Below are 25,161 nucleotides of genomic sequence, written 5' to 3' on the forward strand. Positions count from 1 at the left end.
TAAACCATTTTTATCTATTGTAGAATGTATACAAAAATTTTTTTTTCAAAAAATATTTTTTTCAATGTTTAAGATTATTTAAAAAACATAAAGCAAAATCTCTATACGTCTTCATGGATTCTTCATCTATCCCTCGTATACCTTTTAGAACTTTTAAACATATGTATACAATTTTTTTAGCTTTTCTTCTTTCTTGAGTGAGGTAATAGTATTGTAGGTTACAATTGCTGATAAATGTCTTATTAAAAGCAAAAGAAAAAAACGGGCATAAATAATTTCGTTTTTAAACTTCTTATAATTTTTTTTTTTGTTTTAGTATGACTGCTTACTTTGGTTTACTAGAAATCTGCAAACCTAAGACTGGGGAAACTATAGTAGTATCTGGAGCAGCTGGTGCAGTTGGTAACTTGGTTGGACAAATCGCTAAAATTAAAGGATTAACAGTGATAGGAATAGCAGGATCAGATGAAAAGGGAAAGTGGCTTAAAGAAGAACTTGGCTTTGATCAGTTTATTAATTACAAAAAAGATAATATTGATGAAAAGTTGAAGAAGGTAGCACCTCAAGGAGTTGATTGTTATTTTGATAATGTAAGTGATAATAAAACATAATTTATGTATTTTATAGTGTAAAAGGTATTTAAAGCAGTGTTGTATTATCATACACCACTATTTAATGAAGGGGATGTTTGGTATTATATATATATATATATATATATATATATATATATATATATATATATATATATATATGGGTATATAGTATGGTGCAAATAAAAGGAATAAATTCGTTATTTCTTTCGTAAACCGGCGACTTAAGGAAAAATCTTGAAACCCGTTAATTTTAATATTTAAACAAGCTATTCGTAAGGATACCTTTTTATTTTTAAAGTCGTCTATGTAATCGTGTTGACGTCGTTGTCCATCAAAACTTTTAAATGGAAATGTGGATGTTGTAATACATTATTTGAAAGGTCTCTTAAATATCTATTCAGTCATAACAATATGTCTCAGTAATAGATGTTTGTAGTTGTTTAAAAAATTAATAGATTTTTATTATTACAATAAATATTTATTATTTATTAGTCATTAAATACAACGAACCCTAAATGAAGTGCTTAAATTGTTTATTTTCAGCTAAAATATAATAAGAAAGACGTGCCGCGTACTCTTCTCGAACCTTCTATATAACTTCGGAAGTTATTTGTGCAACCTCAATACGTATCCTTTCTTTGAGTTCATTGATATTTTGCAGTATATTTTAGTAAACTTTACTTTTCAAGTATCTTCATAAATAGAAATCAAGAAGAGTCAAATCAGGTGACATAGTCGGCCATTCTATTGTTCCTCTTCGACCTATGCACCGATTTGGAAAGACGTTGTTCAAGTAGCTGCGCACCAAACCAGCATAATGGGGAGGGGCATTATCTTGCTGCTGTCATAAATCTCATTTCTATTCGGAAACAATTGGTTCAATTCGAGGAGCAAGAAATTTTGAAGAAATTCTAAATATCGAGGACCTGTCAAGGTTTCTTCGAAAAAGTATAGTCAAATAATCATATTACCTATTATTCATACCCAAACATTAACCTTCTTTGATAAATACTATTTTAATGGGAATAAGACACAGTTGAAGTTTAAAGAAAGCTTATTGACGTTTCAATTTCCACTTTGGAAATCGTTCTCAAAATACAAACATTAGTAAATTAAATAAATTTTGTTTTTTTTTTTGTTATTAATTAAAAATTCTGCTAATCTTTTTATTTTATCCGACTCATTTATATTGACAATTCAGACAAACATTATACATTTTAAAGTAGACGGCTTTAAAATGATATTGCCAATATTGCTGAGTAGCGTTCCTGGAACGACTCTGTCAGATACATGAAATCAACAACTTTAGACTATCAACTAAAGAATATCCGTCAGAAATAAATCATAGCATATAATTCGTCTTTAAAAAGAAAACCACATACCATGATGATAGTAGAATTCTCCTGTTAGTGATTTCATAGTAAATCATAAGGAAAAAACCAGGAAAAAAACCTCATAATACTATCCCGACGTGGTAGGTATTTAGTCTTGCATTTAGTTTACTCTCAATAAACACCAAATTCTGATTTTAAATGTTTGTTATTTAAAAAACATAAATGATATATCCTCGATATATTACTCACTTACTAATACTGGTATTTTCCTCTTTTGTTAACTTCCTCTTTTAATATGGGTAACCAGATCCTACTGCATTCTGCCGAGGAATTTGCGACACAATTGGTCTCATTTAGCATAATTGGAGCCGCTTCTTTGATTTTTCTCTTTTTACCATCCGTTTCTTTTAGTAATTTAAATCATTCCATCGAACCCTATGTTCATTATCCGGTGCGTGTTTACATATTTGAGATCTATTAATATTTTTAACATAAGATTAATAATGTTCACTCATTATAACATTTAATGGCCTTAATATTTAACCTAAATAAAACTGATCGCATTTACAAGGTATTTTATAAATACAATTCTTTTTTATTTATTGTTCATTGTTGTGTTTGGTTTTAGACAAAATAGATTTCAATGTGTTTGTTGTTTTGTGAATGTTTTTGAAATGTTGAATTTATTTCCTATCTTTTTAAGTTTTTCTGATAATCCTTTTATGTATGGTATTGTTATTTTTCTCGTATTATTCCTTGTGTATGCTGCAGGATCTCGTTTTAAGAGTATGGTACTCTTGCACCCAGTATTAATTTAAATTGTAACTGAAATGACCATTTAGTAACCTCTAGTTGTTTGTTTTCAGTTATTAGTTTTCTACTGCCTCTAGGGAGGTCTTTGACATAATCCGCTTTTCTGATTTTTTCCCCAATTTTGCTTACAGTTCATTCTAAAATTTGTTCTGGGTTGGGGTATTTATTATTAAATAATGTACATACATCTTTCTGCGTACGTGTTTTATCTTCACAACTAATCACTATTAGAATTTTAATTCTTGGCGTTTCAGTCAGCTTCATGGTGATAGATACAAAGACTTTTTGAATACGTTTACTACAATAATACATCCATTTGTAAAATAAGGTTTCCATAAATTTTAAATATAGACAGCTTTATTTTTGGTCTTAGTGTTATACATTATTTTAAAACTTCAAACTTAAGCTATTTTTCTACATAATCGTCGTTTCTATCCAAACACTTTTGCAGACGATGCTTCAACTTTTCTATTCTCATATTATTAAATTCTACCGCTAATTCTTTGGGAAATCGAGTAACCTCTTCCTTGACTTCATTATAGGTACTGAAGCGTATGTCACCCAAATGTTCTTTTAATTTTAAGAATAAACGGTAATCACTTGGTGCTAGATCCGGACTATAGGGGGTGGGGCACAATAATCCAGCCAAAATCGCTCTGCAATTGTTCAGTTTAATGTGAGACGTGTGGTCGAGTGTTGTCATTGAGAAGCCTTACACCACTGGACAATCATCTTCATTTGATTCATTTGCATTCATTTTGCAAATTCATTTTGCCATTCAGCATGGAGAGAGTGGTCGGTGGTCGGGTAAGAGAGAGGTAGAGTTGATGCGTAAGATAGTGTTGTCTATTTCTCCCAGCACGTCGCATTCTTTCTTATCGGTATAGGGAACCTTTTCTATGAATGGTCCTCGTACCATTAACACTTGACAGAAAGGTAAGTTCTCAGCTAAGTTTGAATGTCCAAGTACCAGTGTTGATGTTGATAAGGCAACTAGATTTTTTAAAAAAGGTAGATACTTAAGACATTTCATGACCAGTAACGGCATTTACAAAATTTATTTTTGGGTTTCAATAAATACATCATACCAATACTTAATACATTTTATTAAGAAATTTGTTAAAATTTCATAAATAGTATTTGTGACAATCCGCAAATTAATTACGGTACATATTAATATGGCCGAATAGGTATTTAAAAGACATTAAATAATGTATTAAAAAACCCACATTTCCATTTAAAAATTTTAGCAATGACGTCATCATGTTCACATAGATGACGTCAAAAATAAAAGGATATTCTTACGAGCAGCCCGTTTAAAAATAAACATCGACCGGTTTCAGAATGTTTCCTTAGTCGCCGGCTTACGAAATAACGAATTTATTGCTTTCATTTGCACCATACTATATTTATATGAAAAGCTTACAAAGCTATGGAAATTTTAAGTTATAAGTCATTATTGTTTGAAATTAAACATTTCATATTTCTTAGGTAGGGGGAGAAATAAGCTCATCCGTTTTGTACCAGATGAACGATTTTGGTCGGGTCGCTGTATGTGGATCAATATCAGCATATAACTCACCTGTTAAACTAAAAGGTAATCTAAAACAAATTATATTAATAATTTACTGACATATTTAGCGATGATTATAATTGAAAATGTACATCAGGGTACATCTTTATCTTTATTTGCGTCATCAGGGTTCTACAATAAACAAAATTAGTACAAATTACAGAACAAAAATTATTTTGTATCTCACACTAATTAAGATGAGTTGTGATAGTAACTAAATGAAATAAACAATTCATCTGACTCCTACAAATAAGGGCGAAAACTATCCAAAAAATTGTTTGTTGTCAAAACGTTTTTACACAACATACATATTTAAAAAACTTTTACATACAAACGTTTGTGGATATATTATAAACATTCTATGTTATACATATATACTTAATCAGAAACAAAACGGACAGAACGTTGGATGTTAGTCTTAAAATGGTAATATATGTAAATGTAATAGTATACCTGATAGGCAATAGATTTTCTGAAAAAGACGAGTCATAAAGACTTATTTTGATTTGTAGTTATCTAAAGTTAACAATAATGAGTATAAGTTGCTCAAATTGTTGGTATCTGTCTTTTTATTAATGGTTTCTTTCTGTTTAAAAATGGACGCCATCTCGATAAACAATCTGTTTGACTAATTACTCTACGTGGATAGGATTTTTACATTCGGAAAATCGAAAGGGTATCCTGTTATGTTAGGATGTGTGGCTAGGGTATAGTAATAGATCTCACACTTATTTAACAGGAACATTTATAAACAAATTAGGGTATAAACTTTTAACTATTGAAATAAACATCGATCATAAAATAATAAAATCATTAGAAAATAAATTAAACACACTCAAGTCAAATATAATTGGTAGTACTAGTGAATATGTTTGTAATAATTTCATTGATTGATGGTAAAGAAGGTCTAAGCCATGGCAGAACCTTTTCACTGAAGAACTTGTTGCAATGACAAGTCCAACAACTCCATTTAGAAAGGTGGTACGAGAAGTCCAACTAACGCTGAGGACACTTGTTAAAATTAAGCTCCAAAATTAAATACTAAAATAAAAGGAGAAAAACGGTAAAACAGTGCTCAAAGAGGAATATATGAATTAAAGGTATTAAAGAAAATGTTTAATTATCAGAATTAAGTTTTCATATAATTATTAGAAAAACTAGCTAATGTAAGAGAAAAAATCGTCTATAAACTAGCGAATAAATTAATATCTGGTATGGGTTCTTACACTGTAAAACATTCATTATACAAAATTGGACCAAATGAATAATGACATTAGAATAAACAATCTATGTCAATACGAATGACGGAGATATTAAAATGTATGGGTAAGTATACATCAGACTACCTTGAATGCATAGTGATCAAAGCGTCAACTTACTGAGAGTAGAAATTAAGGGGTCGTGCCTTTTAATCCTAGCCAAGATAGAAATTTTTATTAAAAAAGGAATACAATTACTCTTTTTACCAGATCGGTACTCACCCAAAGCACCGAAGTCGTTTGAATATAATAAGCGATTCTTGGTAAAAACAATGAAGCCAACTTGATTTAGTAACGAGGCAATCATTTAACACACACACACTACAACACACACAATGTACAATAAGTCAATTGGCTGTAGTGCAACGGGCTTTACGAACAAAAATGTTGCTCTATCAGTAGAATAAAACCATAATAACAATACAAATTCTGCAATTCGGTACAAAAAAAGAAGCCAAAAGATAAAGTGATTTGATAAATAATAGGAAGGAAAACGAAAAACTTTATAAAATAAATATATCTCTAAGATAACGGGAAGAATTGAAAATGAAGGATAAAAGTGGAGGATTACACCTATAAAAGCAATGACGATTAGACGAATAGAATAAATTTTTAGTGTAAATTCCCAGTATGTACATTTTTAAATTCAATTATTTTTTCTGTAACTCACACCTTTTTGAATATGTTTTGACGTTTGGACATGCTTATCATACTTAAACAAGGTGGTCCAGAATTATGTACATTAATTTCTAGAGCTCATAGTACGTCCAAAAATAAGGGTACTTCTTTATGTACACTTTTTTATAAAACTGGATAATAAGGGAGATACAACCCTTTAAAGGGGTGAATTGAAATTCTTATTTTTTCGAATATCTTCCAAACGGTTTTGAATACGGAGTTCATATTTTGGGAGTGATTATAAGAAATTAGGATAATTAATTTCATGTCACCACCTACCACATCCTATATTAATACAGGGTAGTTTTGGAGGGTAAGTGGGGGTTATTGCGTCACATGTTTTTTAATTTTTACATATTTTAAAAAAATATTTTAAAAATTGTTTCCTTAGACTTTTCTACGCAAAAAAGGTGCTCTTATAATATTTCGATAGATATCACCGTTTTCGATTCATTTAAACTCGAAGGTATACATGTATTTTATTGTAATCGTTACATTTCTTAATATTCATCAAGTATGCTTTGGAATTGACACTTGTGTTAGCAACAACACTTTAATCCCAAGTAGTCTATGAATTTTCAGTGACGTTTAATAACAATTAAATTATTTTATCTACACTTTTATTGTACTCGACAGTGAAATTTGTTTAACACGTCTCTTTTGCTATATTTTTAAATTTTTTTGCCCGCAATATGGCACACTATTCAAATTCTGAGATGACAGACATACTTTTAGTATTAGGGGAATGTTTGGGAAATGCTGCTGCCGCTGTAAGACGCTACAGAGAAAAATATCCGAACAGAAATATTCCCAATGCCAGGACTTTTGTAAGTACTGAACGACGACTGAGAGAAACCGGTTGTCTTCAAAGAAAGAATACAGATGCTGGTCGTCGTAGAGAAGCAAGAAATGTTTGCGTTGAACAGCAAATATTGGATGCTGTAATAAATGACCCCACAATAAGTACACGCAGGTTAGGATTAAGAACGAATATTTCCCATCAAAGTGTTTTAAGGGTTCTGCATGGAGAGCAATTACATCCTTACCACTATCGACAAGTGCAGGAATTGTTACCTGACGATATGCCACTTAGAGTTGATTTTTGTGAAGTATTGCAAAATAAAGTTCAAACTGCACCAAATTTTTTAAGCAACATTCTGTTTACAGACGAGGCCACATTTACCAGACAAGGTATGTTCAATTCTAGAAATATGCACTTCTGGGCTAAAGAAAATCCAAGGGCTACAATGGAAACTCACTTCCAACACACGTTCAAGATAAACGTTTGGGCAGCTACTTTAGGAAATAGTTTCATAGGATAGGTACCACATCTTTCCCGGAAATTTAAATGGTAACATGTATTACAATTTTCTAGACAATATTTTACATGATATTTTGGAAGATATTCCATTACAAATACGGAGAAACATGTTTTTCATACATGATGGTGCTACACCACTTTACACAAGAATTTGTAGAAGGTGGTTACATGAACATTTCCCTGATAGGTGGATAGGCCGGGGTGCGGATGCACCGATTCATTGGCCTGCTCGTAGTTTTGATCTTAATCCAATGGACTTTACAGTATGGAGTTATTTGAAATCAAAAGTGTATAACACTCCAATTAATACAGTAAATGAGTTAAGAGACAAAATTGAACAAGTATTTACCGATTTACAAAACGATCCAGTAACAATAAATGGATTAATGCGTTCGCTAAATAAAAGATTTAGATTATGTATTCAACAAAATGGAGGACATTTTGAACAGTTGTTGTGAAATATTATTTTCGCCAGTAATTAAATATTAAGTATTAATTAAGTTTTCCATTTATTTGTAATATTATTGCTAACACAAGTGTCAATTCCAAAGCATACTTGATGAATATTAAGAAATGTAACGATTACAATAAAATACATGTATACCTTCGAGTTTAAATAAATCTAAAACGGTGATAGCTATCGAAATATTACAAGAGCATCTTTTTTGCGTAGAAAAGTCTAAGCAAACAATTTTTAAAATATTTTTTTAAAATATGTAAAAATTAAAAAACATGTGACCCAATAACCCCCACTTACCCTCCAAAACTACTCTGTATTAATATAGGATGTGGTAGGTGGTGACATGAAATTAATTATCCTAATGTCTTATAATCACTCCCAAAATATGAACTCCGTATTCAAAACCGTTTGGAAGATATTTGAAAAAATGAGAATTTCAATTCACCCCTTTAAAGGGTTGTATCTCCCTTATTATTCAGTCATATAAAAAAGTGTACATAAAGAAGTACCCTTATTTTTGGACGTACTATGAGCTCTAGAAATTAATGTACATAATTCTGGACCACCTTGTATTTAGAAAGAAACACCCGTAAGGATACGATATAATATTATCCATAAGGATTCGTGTATATCCTTTTGTATGATTTTGTTTAATATTACCTATATTAAATCAAGTCAATATTGTAAGAATGTTTTTAAGCACTTTTATGAGAAACTTCCAAGGCTCATTTTTTTCTTATCGATAATATTATCATTTCTGTATTTTTATTTCAGTTACAATTGTTCAACCGGCAATTCTTTTCAAGCAGCTGAAAGTGGAAGGATTTGATAACCTCAGATGGGCAGATAGATTTCCAGAAGCTGTTAAACAATATTTACAATGGATACGTGAAGGAAAAATTAAATATCAGGAAACTGTTACAGTTGGTTTCGAAAACACATTCAAAGCATTTCTGGGAATGCTTAAGGGCGAAAACCGAGGAAAAGCTGTAGTTAAAGTATAAAAATAAACTGTAAAACAATGTACAAAAAAATGCTGTCATTTAAACTATTATATTTTAAATTTTAGAAACAAGCAAAAATTCAATACATGGAATTTTTAATTACTGTAATTAAAAATATAAAAGAATGTTGTTAACAGTTTGTCTTTGGTATGTATGAAAATAAAAATAAAATGGTATGTTTTATTGTAAATTTTCTTTCTTAGAAACAAAAATTGTTACTGAAAATTCAGGAGCGGAAAATAACCACATCCCCAGCAGTTCTAGTTATTCAAACATACGATCATAAACTACTAAAGAAGTTTAATAATAAAACAAAATTTAAAAAAATATAATTTGCAATACTAATTTGTCATAATTTTTTTTATTTAGTAATTTTCGGTTAGGTGTTTTGTAAGGAAAACCTCCTAAAATCTGTTTCTTGAGAAGTCTGTAAAATTGGGAATTGAACATTTTTTTAAATCCATTGATTACAACATTTGTGCAAGTTTTAAAGTTAATATCATGGTATGGGTTTTATCGTTGGTGTTTTTTTTTCGGAAACTGTCTGTTATAAACCGGATATTACTGTTTGTTGGTTTTATAATGATCTTGTGACAGTAATATTTATTAAAAAAAAACTTACAATGAAGTAAAAACTTCTTTTTGTAAAATGGTATCAATTTTATTATTTAAATTCTTAAAAATGATCCAAAATGGATTTATAAATTTTCAGAAACGTCTATAAAGTATTTGGAACTAAACACATGATAAGGTCAGATGATCCTTAAATTACATAATTTGGGTAACTAACATTGAAATTAACAAGAATCTAGGTCGATGATAAATAATTACATTTTTTAAGGAAACGTACAATTTCCCAGCTTGAAAAAGGGAAGCTTATGCCCTGAAAGGTAAGAACCAACTGTTGTTTATATGATAATGCAAATAAATGATTAAAAATGCCGAAAAATACTACATTACAGTAAAAGGTTTACTTTAAAGTTTTTCATAAGAACATGCTTATTTATAACAATTTTTGCACAAAAAATTTTTTTAAACCAATTTATCCTTTCGTTTATCTGAAAAATATTAATTTTTCACTAAGTTTCTAGCTTTGAAAATATCCATTTTTACGTTTTTTCATACCCTAAATTGTTTATAACTCGAAATCGATGCATTTTAGAGAACAGTTTCTACAAATCTTTTTTGCTCAGAATGAACCAGTTAACCTAAAAGAATTGTTGATAAAAAAAATTAAATTGGACAATCTGTTTAAAAAAATTGTTTAAACAATATTTGACCATTATTTTTTTTTGAGTCGGATGCGCTTTTGTTATATCTCAAGTAAGATTATACAAAAATATGGAATGAGAATGTTTTTCCTAGCCAATCCGCCGATACTACCCGGACTGCACCAAGTTGTTTATCGTACTGGTACATGCGGCCATTATTTGTTTATATGAAAGAAGGGATTGCTTATGGTATCATATAATTTTGTCTACGATAAAACCAAATTAATATATGCCAACCTTTCGATTACAAGGACTCATGCATTCAACTACAATTTTGAAGTAAACATAGACATCAAGAAGGTAAAAAATTAGATTTACCCAAAAAAATAGAATTTAATTGGTTAAAAATATACATTTAAATACAATGAGTAAACATTTTTGACTTACTAGGTATAACGAAACTTACGTTCGGCTTCACAATCAGTGGTTAACCAGAGGGATTAAGTAACATTTACCCAGGTGCGGTTTCACATTCACAGATTCCGTTATAGTCCCTTTACTAAGTCTCTACCTGTTTAATTTTGTTATGAATGTACTTATAGGTAATGGATTTTGACAAGAGCTATGACCTTGTAAATAACAGGTAAACTTGTGTACTGCATTGTCATGACTCATAGCTCTTGTCAAAATCCATTACCTCTACAGAGAGGGTTGGCAATGATATCGTGTTAGTAGAGAAGAGCAAAGAAATGTTGAAGGAGAAGTCGGTCGGTTGGAGAAGGGCTATTGAAGAGGGAGGACTTAATGTTAGCATTCCGAAAACTTAGTATATGTGGTTGATAGGAACAGAAATGGTTGAAGACATTGAATTGCTTATAGAAAAACCTATGACGAGTAGGAGAATTTAAATACCTTGGGTCCTGCATCTCGGAAAATGGATCACTACATCGAGAAATTACCCACAAGATACATGGTGGTTGGTTTAGCTGGAAGTTAATGACCAGGTTACCCTGCGATCGAAAAATTGGATTCAAAAACAAAGACTGCAATGACGTCACGTCACGAAAGACGTATAAATGAAAACAATGTGTGACGAAGGATAGACCACTTACTAGTTGATGAAAAGAGAGTAGATTAAAACCGAGGAAAAGATTAAAAAACTGTATGGCAGACGACTTGGAAAAGAAAAGTTTAGGTGAAGAAGACAATATAGACAAGAATGAGTGGCGAAGAATAAGGAACAGCGACCCCTGAAAAAAGGAAAGCTGAAGAAGAAAAAAGATGAAGAAGAATTATATTTTTTAAATCGTAGACTAATTTTCGAAACCAAATTCAGAATTTCGCTTTAATCTGTGCCTTCTAAAAATTGCAAGGCAAAACAGACGTTGATAAAGATGTTAAGAGAGACATGGGGATCTAAAAATTGCATTCCACAACATATCTCCTCAACTAAGCAAAATGCTTAGCGAATTGTTTTCTGGTACTCGTATAGAATATATCGAAATAAAAAGGAAAAGACAGTTAAGATTTGATTTCACGTACAGGGCGCTTGCGCATCCGCTTATACGTATTTCGGCACAATAAGCCTTATCAGAACGGCTTTCGCAATCGCTCTGAACGTGAAATAAATCTTTTCTGTCTTAGAAAGCAACTCTAACATGTCTTCGTATAGACGCAATGTAGCGACATCTGATAATAAAATCGTAGACTAATTTTCGAAACCAAATTCAGAATTTCGCTTTAATCTGTGCCTTGTAAGAACTGCAAGGCACAACAGACGTTGATAAAGATGTTAAGAGAGACATGGGAAATCTAAAAATTCATTCCACAACATATCTAGTCAACTAAGCAAAATTCTTAGCGAATTGGTTTCTAGTACTCGTACAGAGTATATCGAAATAAAAAGGAAAAGACAGTTAAGATTTTATTTTACGTACAGGGCGCTTGCGCATCCGCTTATACGTATTTCGGTCCAATAGGCCTCATCAGAACGGCTTTCGCAATCGCTCTGGATGTGAAATAAATCTTTTTTGTCTTAGGAAGTAACTCTAACATGGCTTCGTATAGACGCAATATAGCGACATCTGATAATAAAATCGTAGACTAATTTTTGAAACCAAATTCAGAATTTCGCTTTAATCTGTGCCTTCTAAGAATTGCAAGGCAAAACAGACGTTGATAAAGATGTTAAGAGAGACATGGGGAATCTAAAAATTGCATTCCACAACAGTTGAGGAGATATGTTCACGTTCAGAGCGGTTGCGAAAGCCGTTCTGATAAGGTCTATTAGGCCGAAATACGTATAAGCGGATGCGCAAGCGCCCTGTACGTGAAATCAAATCTTAACTGTCTTTTCCTTCCTAATTATATTTTTATGAACGACAAATCAGTTATTATAAGTATGTAATATTTTCACGCGAAATCGTAAATTACATTAAGAAGACTTCTAAAGTTTTTGAATTGAACTTCAATATTCTTTTGTTGAATGAAATAATAAATTAAAGTAAAATGGAAGTTGCATCTCAAAAGTCATACAAAAGATCGGCAATGTTTTCACCAGAACAGGAACAAGTGTTAATTGTATTTGATGAACCTTAATCAAGGAAAGACTTGGATGGAACAACAAAATAGCAGCTTACCCTGCATCACACAAAAACCACCAGGTTTTGACATACCATGCAACACATGGACTATGCTAAACCGAATCAGAACCCAACACGGCAGATGCGGTTACATGATGCACAAATGGGGTAAACGACCATCCCCACTCTGTGACTGTGCGGACAACCCCAAACCATCTGACAAGGATCTACAGACCGAGCGTGTCTTATAAAATCCACGGCTTCGCACAATCGTACTTGAGACACTGTGTTGGATGTTTGGTTGTTGATTCTGTTTGAATATTTTTGCGTATAACTAGTATTCTGTGGTGTGAATACTTTTAAGTGTGGTTTTTGACCGTTGTGAAATATTATAAATTTTGTTTTATATTTATAATTTAAACTCATAAATTAGACGAAATAACACCTGTTCATCCGGTTCTGAAATATCAGGTTCAGTTTTCAATGAAACAAAAATCTTTAAGAGAATTGTGACTATGTAAAATACCTGTCTAATATGTTAATTAGTAATAAGAAAATCAAATCGGCAAAACCAGCTTATTCAAATTATAGCTATAGCCTTTTGTTAAAGGATTTCAATTTATTATCCCTAACATTTGTGAAAGTTCTCAAGATATTTATATTTTCAGATTAGAAATTGTTAGTGGGACATGAGGTAATAATTAAAAGGTCTTTAGAAAATAAGATTTTTATTTAAACTAATATACTGAATGCAATCTATCCGTTGGTTGAATGATATTTGCGAAAACAATATCCTATGCATAGTCCAGGTTTTTTTGTCACAATCAGCACACTCGTAAATTGTGTTTTTTCTTTTTTTATTGATAGAACATATTCTACATCGTTTCCTGTCACGTACTGGTTATATTTCAATATTGTTAATGGTCTGACAACATTCCATCCTCTCTTGGTTGTATGTTCAGCCAAAGAATTGACAAATTCAGAAGATCCTTTTTACCTCCTCGTAGATTCGCCACTGACTACCCAACGTTTAGCTACTCATCATTATCATACAATTTGTATTATCTTATCAAAAAACCAAGCATTTGTAAGAAAATTGCACTTTCATATAAAAAAAACGAGTTATTTATCTCGTACTTTTTTAAGCAAGGTGCAATATTTAATTACTTAATATTATTATTAATATAAAAAAAACAATATTAAAAGCTTTAATAAAATTAGCAATATTAAAAAATTTAATATATTATACATTACTTATAATATTAATATGAATGAGTGGAAACGACTACATTTAAATTTAGCAAATTGTAACTCCAGTCGACTATCACAGTTCACGAACTCACAAGTACAATTGCGCGAAGCCGTGGATTTTATAAGACACGCTCGGTCTGTAGATCCTTGTAACTATCTGTCACATTACAGAACAGTGTTCTAATCCTATCAAGGCAGGTCAGAAGATTTCCTAATGGCGACTCCAGAGTCGATAGAATATATAAATAAGTTAGATGTTCGTTTGTAAACATATATGTAATGTTTTATACAAAATATATGTAAATTTAAATGTAAATGTGTCAAGTGTCATACGATAAATAAATAAAATAAAGGAAAGACTTAAACGGCGACTAAAACACCTATAAATAATAAGGTGAATAAACCGTAATGCAGAAATGCTATATGGAAGAAAATTCTATCAAACTGTCATTCTGTCAACTGAGGATTGCACTAGAAGATATCCTAAAACTATCAATAAGAAAACAGTTAACCTTCGTTGACATCACATGAAGTACGATATTAACCAACTGAAAAATAAAACAGTAAAGGAAAAGGTACAAAAACGCCTAAAAGAAAAAACGTGGGCTCGTACAGAAAAACCATGGGCTCGTACAGAAACAGATAACACAGATGTAGAACTAAAAAATTTGCACAAAGTAAGTCAAGAAATAACAGAGAGATACTTAAAACCCGAAAGAACAAATAAAAAGGAATGGATGACGGAGGAGATTCTATGTATGATGGAAGACAGAAGAAACGCTAAAGATAATAAGAATTACTACAACAACATAAATGACGAAATAAAAAGGGCTATTAAAATAGCAAAAGAAAATTGGTTTAGCTCGAAGTGAACAGAGATAGAGTCATTACAACAAAAACATGATTCATTTACCCTCCATAAAAAGATTAAAGAAGCGGCAGGCTTATATAAACACAAGAACACTGGATTCCTGACAGATAATCAGGGAAACATAGTACTGGAAATAGAGCATAAAAGGGATATTTGGATTAAATACGTGGAAAAAACTTTTGAAGATATACGAAGTAACACTGGTATTACAACAAACACCAATTGCGAATCTGGACCACCATTTACAGTTGAAGAAGTAAAATACGCCATCAAAAGCACCAAAGATGGTAAAGCAGTAGGCCCTGATAATTTTCACTCAGAATTCTTAAAACTTATGGACTATGATGGCATAAAATGGTTGACAAATATATTTAACAATATATATGATACAGGCATAATTCCCCAAAAATGGTTAGTGTCAACTTTTATAAATCTTCCAAAAAAACCCAATGCAAGAAAGTGCGAAGACTATAGAATTATAAGCCTTATGAGCCATTTACTTAAAACATTTCTTAAGGTCATTCACAAAAGAATATATACAAAATATGAGGAACAACTAACAAGAACACAATTCGGATTTCGTGATGCTCTGGGAACACGGGAGGCCCTTTTTGCTGTACAGGTGCTATTTCAGAGATGCAGGGATGTGAATTGTGACATATACGTATGCTTTATAGATTACCAGAAGGCATTTGACAGAGTAAAACATGACAAATTAATGACTCTAATGCAAGAAATTGGAATTGACAACAAAGATCTTAGAATTATCAGAAACATTTACTACAATCAAACGGCCAAAATCAAAATAGAAGACCAGTTAACTGATAAAATTGCAATAGAACATGGAGTACGACAGGGCTGTATTTTGTCTCCATTGTTGTTCAATATTTATTCTGAATGGGTATTTAAGGAAGCTTTAGACAGTTGTGCGAAAGGAATACTAATAAACGGTGAATGGTTGAATAACATTAGATATTCAGATGACACTATAGTTTTTGCCGATAATCTGAATGACTTACAGATATTAACAAATCGCATAACAGAAGTCAGCAACAGATATGGACTAGCTCTTAACATAAAGAAAACCAAATTTATGACAATTAGTAAAAAAACAATACTAAACGTATTAATACGCTCAACTTACAATCAACCAACAGAATATCGAAAGAGTCGAGCAATATACATATCTAGGCACCAATTTAAGTAGCCAATGGAATCACTCAATAGAAAATAAACAGCGAATAATAAAAGCAAAAGCAGCTTTCGTTAGAATGAGAACCATTTTCAACAGTCGAGACATATCATTAAAAACAAAATGCCGTCTATTGAACTGCTACATATTCATAGTTCTGCTCTACGGAATGGAAGCGTGGACACTAACTGTTGCATCTATGAATCGGCTCGAAGCTTTCGAAATGTGGTGTTATAGGCACATCTTACGTATATCCTGGGTTGACAGAGTTACTAATATGGAGGTCCTGCGTAGAATGGAGAAAGAACGTGAAATTCTCATGACCGTCAAAACTAAAAAGTTGGAATATCTAGGACATGTAATAAGAAATCAAGAACGTTACGGCCTTCTCCAGCTGATTCTCCAAGGCAAGGTAAATGGTAAGAGAGGACCGGGAAGAAGACGCATTTCCTGGCTTCAAAATTTACGAAAGTGGTATAACACGACTACCATTGAACTGTTCCGCGCTGCAATAAACAAAGTAAAGATAGCCGTGATGATCGCCAACATCCGGAACGGATAGGCACTTTAAGAAGAAGGCATCACAGTATAAGGATCTTATGATCAAGTTACATAGATTAACGTGTCTGGCCTGAACTAATAAATAAAGAATAAATTGTTTTAAATAAATTTTTTTATTTTAAGTATAAACAGATCTGACGTAGCCGTATACGTGGTGAATCGAGGAATTGGCATCACCTGGATATCTCACTGGTTTCAACGTCTTTTTTAAACAGGGCCGTAAGCTGGACTGTTTTGGAAGAAGAATCGCTCAGCTTACAAAAGTATGTGAGTTTTGAGATAGCAAGCAAAAGGCAGAAACGAAAAAATGGGGGACAAAAAACAATCGAATGAGATGTGTAAATGAGGATATTTTTGTAGATCCTTTTGGTTTGATTCTTCCGGGATGCGAGGATATGAGTGAGTTGATTGAGAGTCTATGTGCGGCATAGGGGTTGGCTTGTGTAAGATCAAATAGGAAGTATGAAATGAAACAACTATACTGGTGGAAAGAGCGGTAAGGGTTTAAGAAGAGTGCAAACATAAGGTTTGAAAGAGAGAATGAATAAATTAAGGCGAATGTGGAATAAATACAGGAATGAGATAAGAAGATGTAAGAGAAAAAGGTCGAGTAACCTGCATCAGATTCTCGAAAGGGATATTTGGTGACAGGGCTTTAAGATTGTATGTACCGAATTGAAGTGGAAAAAGACACCCTACCCCTGCCTGCGGAGGAGAAACTCCCTTTAATACGGGAACACTTTTCTCAGGTGAAGGATGGGCGTGAAAGAGTTACTGACTTCGTAGAGGGTTTCTCTGAGATTGCTAAACAAACTGCTTAAATAAGTGCAATAGCACTTTCACTGTGAAAAGACGATAGGGTTGTCCTTATTCCGAAAAGTAGAGGTGACGAGTATGGCACACTTTTGGCTAATTTGCCTTCTTAGTTCGGTAACTAAATTGTACAAACAGCTTGTGAAAGGCCGCCTTGAGCGAGAGCTGGAAAAAAAGCGTGCGCTGAGCGACTGCCAATATAACTTTAGGGCCAAAAGGTCCACCATCGATGCGGTCACAGAAGTGATCTCAAAGAGATTAGTCACGCAGGATACGAAGAGATGTGTAACTCTTATCCTGCTTGACGGCAAGAATGCCTTTAACATGGTGTCATGGAAAAAAAATTATTTCCAGGCTGAGAGAATTGGGCGTTAGTAAGTACCTGGTCAGAGTAGTTGACAGATACTTTACTGACAGGTCCGTAAGGCAAAGGAATATCAGCATTTGGATGTCGCAGGGTGTTCCGCAGGGTTCAGTACTAGATCCTACCCTGTGAAATGCCCTGTACGACAGGATATTGACGCTACGGGCCTGGACATTGTCAACTTTACATACCCATCGATATAAGTTGGCGTAATTTTGCCGCAATGGTACCATTGCTAGAAATAATTTAATTGTAATATTAAAACAAAATATTACAATATGACAAAATATTAGTCAGTATTTTTTTTTATTAAATTATACATTTTTGGAACAATTCTGTTTTATTTGCGAATTAAATATGAATAGGCACTTTTTATCAAACATTCCTCAAATATTATACAAAATTGGATTTCCGTATCACCTTATTAATATATTTCTAGACAAAAGTTGACATCTCTTCCGAATTACAATTCCGATTAAATATATCTAATCGCTGTCTCATTATCATTTTATCTCAAAGGACATACATTTAGATTCCAAACAAAAATACGTATCGTCATCATACCAAATAAAACATATATAATAGATCTTTAGTAGGAATATTTGTACAGTAACAATTTTACTTCAGATTATTTTATAGTCACATTCTGATTTAAATATGGTCAAAGGCAAGCGATTTGTTTTGACAAAGGATTTTGAAGGATTTCCAAAGGAAAGTGATTTCAAACTCGAAGAATATGAGTTGGCATCGATTAACGAAGGAGGTAAGTCAAAAAAAAATAGCAGTAATATTATTAAATCTATTTCTTCAGACACACTGTTTTTGATATTTCTTATAATAGCTGGTTTTTTATTGCAGTTATGTTCTACCAAAACTATGTCATACCACATAGTTACAGCCTTAATTATTTTTTAAGGCTTAATTATTTTTTCTAGATTCATATTTTATATAAATAAATAATACCCATTAGTTGCACTAATATCTTCGCCTTTTTTCTTTGAAAGATAAATCAGTATTTAAAAATTGGGTACATGTTGAAGTGGTTTGATTTTAGAAAGTCAAATATACCACTTACTTACTTACTTAATCAGTAGACCCATTTGTACGTTTCGGTGTGGGGCCGTTTAAAATACAATTCATTAACTTACAATATTTGATAGTCTTCTGAGGTGTCCTAGCTCTTACCGAACTTTCTCCATTCCTTCCTATTGGATGCCATCTGTGTTGCTTCCTGCCAAGTCTTAAACGCCGTACACACGTAATGATTTATTGTACTGCGTGTTTATACTGCAGGTCGTAGAGAAAATCGTAAGGTTTGCAGTACTGTCATTTTCTCTACATACGATGCAATACATATCGTACTACAGTAGTTCACATTTATCGCATTTGTGGTGTTGTTTAAATGCGAATATGTTGGACCACATATGTGTTGGAAGTTGGTCTGTTTTTTTTTTTGTAAAAACATTGTGAAAATCAACCCATAATTAGCATCCCAAATTAAATTATTCGTTACCGCTTTTTAATTTATTTATGTATTGCTTTTACGAAAGCATTTACAATACGAAAAATTTAAAGGAATAAAAAAAATAGGTTTTGCATTTCTGAATACTTCGATTTTTTTTTGCAAGACAAAAATTGGTTAAGATATGGCTGCTCAAAGTTTGCATACACTCGTGATTAGTGACTTGTTCAAGCCCTTTTAATTACAACTATTTCAACAATAAGAATTAAAATGATCTTATTGCCCTTAAAAAAACCTAAAAATTGTTTTTTAGTACTTCATAGCTTAAAAGCTAACCGTGTTATTAGTAAAAAACCTATCACGTATTTTAGGTTATATCAAAACCCGTATACTGGAACATTGTAAGACACATATAATATGCTATGGCACATACATACCTTCGTCCATCCTTACAAACTAATAAGGGATGTTTTTTAAATTTAAATAAAATAAATTTATAACATTTTTATTAAAAAAAAACTATTGTATTTATAGTTTCAATAAAAAAAAAACATACTACAACTATTCGAATTTTTTCGCAAGGGGTGGCAAGGTAGAAATTTTGTGGTAAATAATTTAAACAGTAAGAAATTCAAATTTAATGCCACTGTATAATTAAATATTTCCAAAATGCTTGAATTTACAGTTATATGACTTTTTTCTAATAGGGGTCGTTTTCACCCCTAAACACTAAAAAACAACCAACGACACAAGTTAAATATTAAAGTTGAGGGTAAGTAAAAGTATTCAATGACATCGTTTTAATTATAACTAACCTAGTTCGAATTAAGGGGTTAAATTGTGATAAATAAAATCGTAATTTATGTTGTTTAATGTTAATTGTCATTCATTCACGTAATTAAAAGATGATTTGAATCAATTACTTGCTTTAATTTACAATTATACTTTTTTTTTATAATAGGGGTAATTTTCACACTAAAAAAATAAAAATCAACCAACGGCGTAAGTCTAAAAGTGAACTGTTAACTGTCTAAAAGTTAACCAAAATTTTAATGGTTGCAGTTAGTGTTTGCATTTATTTCAGTATCTCTACTAATGTTAGTCTTGTTTATATCTCACTTTGGTACTTGGATTGTTTTGGTGTCAGGGTTTTCGTTGTTGGATCTTCTTAAATAAGTTTGTTGCTTTACTGAATCTGTAGTCTCTTTCAGTATAACATGTATTTAGTACTGTCACGTTAGTGTTTATGTCCTTTCTATTGAAGTGTACATAGTCTATTTCATTTTTTGTTATTTTCAGGACTGATACAGGTCCATTTACATAGTTCTTGTTTGTTAAAAGCAAATTAGCAAGAAACAAATTAGGGTTAATTATTATTTGTATAACATTTTTCCTATATCGTGCCTATTGCCAAATTCAAAATGATCGATTTAGTGTATCTTTTTAGATACACTAAGTAAAATATAATGACATGTCTCTTAAAACAGAAAAACAAAATAGGGTTATCGATGAAAGGCAACCGTATTTTAACAAAAACTAAACTACTATAACTTCTCATGTTGTTTGAGCTCTTACCTCTAGTATTTGAGACTGATTTATATGGATCATCATCAATATCTAACCTCCAACGTCCACTGCTAAGTCCAATTTATAATTACTGTTTTTATGTCATCGATCCACCTTTTCGCGGGGTCAACCTCTGTTTCTATTATCTTGTAACACGATGTCTCGATTTCAAAAGTCTTTTTGTCAACCGATCATCAACCTCTCTTTCTACAGGATATACCGAGTTTCATTTTTATGTAATTATTCTTTCAATATCGTCTTCTACTTCTGATATTTTACGTATAGTAGCAGTAGGATCTATCACATAGAGAAACCCCCAGCAATATTCTCTCCATTGCTCTTTTTGCAACTTGTAGTTTAGTCATCTATTCCACCACAGTAATTATTCCACGTAAAATGCTGACATCAACATTTATTTGTCTACCAAAGAAAGTAAATGCCAAAGAATGTAGTAATTATCGAACAATCAGTCTAATGTCACATACATAAAAACCCTTCTAAAAATCATCCATAATAGAAAAGCTGTCAAGACGGACAGAATAGCCATGATGATTGCCAACCTTCGTCGCGGAGATGGCACTTAAAGAAGAAGTTTAGTCATTGTTGTTCTTGCGAGGGTTTCTGCATTTGCATTAGAAATCCAAACATATTTTATATAACTACAAGTAGCTAAATATTCTATACATAGCGGATTATTATCACTCGTATTGTGAAATGTATATTTACATGATTCTACCTAGTATAATAATATTCTCAATTTAAGCACTGAGGGCTGCTTTTGTTTAAAGGCACTTACACTAAAGTTTTATATTACAGTATATTTTATAGAAGGGTATACCTACTTCTGCTTTAGCTATTCTAACGCTACTGCAAATTAAAGTGTAATCTAGAACAGGCAAAAAGTTATCACAATACTGGGAAAAAACCAAAAAACTCACAATCTTGTTTAAATAATGAGTTTATTTTATATTTTATATTTTATATTGTGTAATGCAATCGGTTTCGATATTTATTAGTTTTATATCATTATCAGGCCATACAAATTTAAACTGATGACATAGAACTTTTATGATAAACATTAAAACTGATCCCATGACACTGTATATATATATATATATATATATATATATATATACAGTATACATATATATATATATATATATATATATATATATATATATATATATAAGAGAATGATAGAATGATGATAATGATGATGATAATGATATATATATATATATATATATATATATATATATATATATATATATATATATATATATATATATATACATATCGCACCCTCAGTGCAAGACTGCAGTTACTCAAACTTTTATGAAAATGAAGTAATCATGGAATTCGATTGTAAACATGCATATCTATCCCCTGTAAAACTTTAGTAACTTTCAAATGCTTAACCGGCTAACTATTACAACAACAACAGTTTAACTATTTTGCGTTTTTGTACATAAGTTCCGTGCAAAACTGTTGTAACTCTAATGTAACAGAGTTACAACAGTTTTGCACGGAACATTGCAATGGTTTCAATAACAAGCAATGAAAAGCACGAAAAAAGTAAGATATTTGTCATATTTATATGTATATCTGTGGTATTTAATATTAATATACAGTGTGTCTACGTAATCCATTAACGGTCGAGACAATAAACAAAGATTAACGAGACCAATCTATTCATGTAAGTTTTATGTCCTTTGTGTGTCATTATATTTTCCATAAAATGTTTGCGATGTCGTTTGACCATTTATTTATTAGATTGGATTAAAAACACATAAATTAAGACTAATTATTTACAGCCAAAAAGTATTTTTTTTATGAAAGGAAAAACAGTTATCTTAAAACTTGTGTATTAACAATACTGACAGGTTAAAAATATCTAATCTCAGAAAACTTGTTCTATAAAAACTAAATCCCAAACTATATTAAATCTTCACGTAACCTTCCGGGGCGATTGTCATCATATTATTGTCCCCACGTAATTCCCAACTTTTACTAAGGTAGTGAATTCTAATCCTTTTGTTAATCACTTTACTGAAGGTAGCCTGATTTGCATATTTTTATTATAGTCCTTTTGTTTTGAATTGAAATAAAAATATTCAAAGTTTTACAAATAATGTTTCTACCTTGTTATGGCATTGTCATTACAAAGCGAAGGATTTGTGGCTATCAGAAACATGTGCAGAAATAATAATATTAAATTGCCGCTAACAATAAGCCGTTTTATTAGGTATAATACCTATTTATTCTAGATAGCTATCTGATTTCTTGGACTCTATTAAATGTAAAGTTTATTACCATACTAATTCACGATTGCTGTTGGGGATTATTTTTTCTTTACTTACCCTATGATTTATTGGAATTTGTTAAACGTATATACTAAACCCCGAGAATTACTTTCCCTTTATCTACCAGGTGATTTCTGTGAATACTTTAAATGTAATGTTTAGTACTATTCCTATCGTTGTTGGAGATTACTTTCTCTTTACCTACCCTATTAACTCATTAGAAACGAGTTCTCAGGGAAGAAGTAAGAGTAGGTATATTTTAGTAGTGTTTTTTTTAATATAATCTGTTATTAGCCCTTGTAAGTGATAGATGCAGAATTAACGATTTCGAAAATGTCAAAATTTTATAGTTCCAGAACATTAAGGATTTTATCCCTGTGTGCGCAGGCAAGTGAGGATAGCAACGACATGCAGAGTAAGTTGAATTTAAATTAATCGTTGTATTATAATCTATTTATCTACTCTTGTTTTCAAATTCAATGGTGGGAATTTCTACGACTCATGTAAACTGAACGAAATAGGGGCGTTCAAAAAAAATACTTCTGATTTAAGCGAAATGATTAAAAGTACATAGACAAACAAGAAGAACATAGAAACAATAATACTAAAGTTTATTTATCAGTTGTCATTTATAAAAGTGTTGTAACTTTAAAATTCCAATACTAAATGTGTAATGATGAACAATTGTCTCCGTGCAAAAGTGTTGTAACTTTGAAATTCCAAATTTTTTTAACATTAATATTATTTTATTTAAATTTTTATTTTTCGTTAATGTAATATAGGCTAAAAAGCATGCAAAATAATAATTAAATGTTAATTTTTCTTCAAACTTGTGTCTTATTTCACCGATATTAGAACGAAAATAAACAAAATCGTCTTTATCTTGAAACTTACTTATTCTGACTTACTGCAGTCTTGCACTGAGGGTGCGATATGTATATATATATATATATATATATATATATATATATATATATATATATATATATATATATATATATCTATATATCATTATCATCATCATTATCATCATTCTATCATTCTCTTTGCCTTTATCCATGCGGGGTCGGCTTCCCTAATTAATCGGGGTCGGCTTCTCCATAAATGTCTATCTTGGGTCATATCAATATTAATACTCTTTCTCGACTGTCCTGCTTAAGCGTCTCTCCCCAGTTCTATCTTGATCTTCCTCTCCTATTACTTTCGGAAACCTGCAGATCAACAATTCGTCGTATTGGGTTAATAACATCTCTACGTTGAAGATGACCAAACCATCTTAATCTATGCTCTCTTATCTTGGCAACAATTGGTGTAACCCCTAGACTTCCCCTTATATACTCATTCCCAATTTGATTATTTTTTGTCACTCCACTCTCATTTTTAACTGATCAACATTAGGTTTCTTACATCATAGCTTGTCTTATGGCTGTTTTATAGAATTTTCCCTTTAACTTCATTAGATTTTTTCTATTACACAACACACCACTTGCTTCGTTCCACTTCATCTGCCCAACCCTAATTCTACTGCATGCATCTCCATATATTTCCCCATTACTCTGTAACACCGATTCTAGATACTTAAAACTATTCCTTTTCACAATTATTTCACCATCCAAATATATCATTATATTGGACTAGCTGCACCTTTAAATGAACATTCCTCCAAATACACTGTTTGTGTCCTACTAAGTTTTAAACCTTTTTTCTCAAGAGCTTGCCTCGACTGTTACAGTTTTAAGTCACTTTTACTATTTCATACTAACACTACATTATCAGCATACGTTAAGCACCACATAATGTTATCCTGTAGTTTCGCTGTTATTTAATCCAGAAATAATGAGAATAAATAAGGACTAAGCACTGAGCCTTGGTGCAATTCTACTTTTAAAAGTAATTACTCAGTCTCTCCCCCAACTGTCTTAATACTAGTTGTTATCCTCTCATACATGT

The 25,161-nt window shown here is 31.5% G+C and overlaps 2 protein-coding genes across 3 annotated transcripts in view; both read left to right on the forward strand.

Moving 5' to 3' along the window:
* The window catches only part of LOC140439839 (prostaglandin reductase 1-like), a 57,339-nt gene extending 48,114 nt beyond the window's left edge, over nt 1-9,225 (forward strand). For both annotated transcript variants that reach the window (XM_072529993.1, XM_072529992.1), the window contains exons 5-7: nt 317-590; nt 4,232-4,337; nt 8,806-9,225. In XM_072529993.1, coding sequence (XP_072386094.1) covers nt 317-590; nt 4,232-4,337; nt 8,806-9,035 — 610 coding nt within the window. In that variant the 3' untranslated portion in view covers nt 9,036-9,225. The remainder of the gene's footprint in view (nt 1-316; nt 591-4,231; nt 4,338-8,805) is intronic.
* Nucleotides 9,226-18,411: 9,186 nt separating this feature from the next.
* LOC140439840 (prostaglandin reductase 1-like) overlaps nt 18,412-25,161 on the forward strand; it is a 43,413-nt gene continuing 36,663 nt past the window's right edge. Inside the window, exon 1 of the mRNA XM_072529994.1 lies at nt 18,412-18,643. Within this exon, the coding sequence (XP_072386095.1) occupies nt 18,538-18,643 (106 nt within the window). The 5' untranslated portion in view covers nt 18,412-18,537. The remainder of the gene's footprint in view (nt 18,644-25,161) is intronic.

The sequence above is a fragment of the Diabrotica undecimpunctata genome, chromosome 4 (assembly GCF_040954645.1).
Source record: "Diabrotica undecimpunctata isolate CICGRU chromosome 4, icDiaUnde3, whole genome shotgun sequence".
Lineage (NCBI taxonomy): Eukaryota > Metazoa > Arthropoda > Insecta > Coleoptera > Chrysomelidae > Diabrotica > Diabrotica undecimpunctata.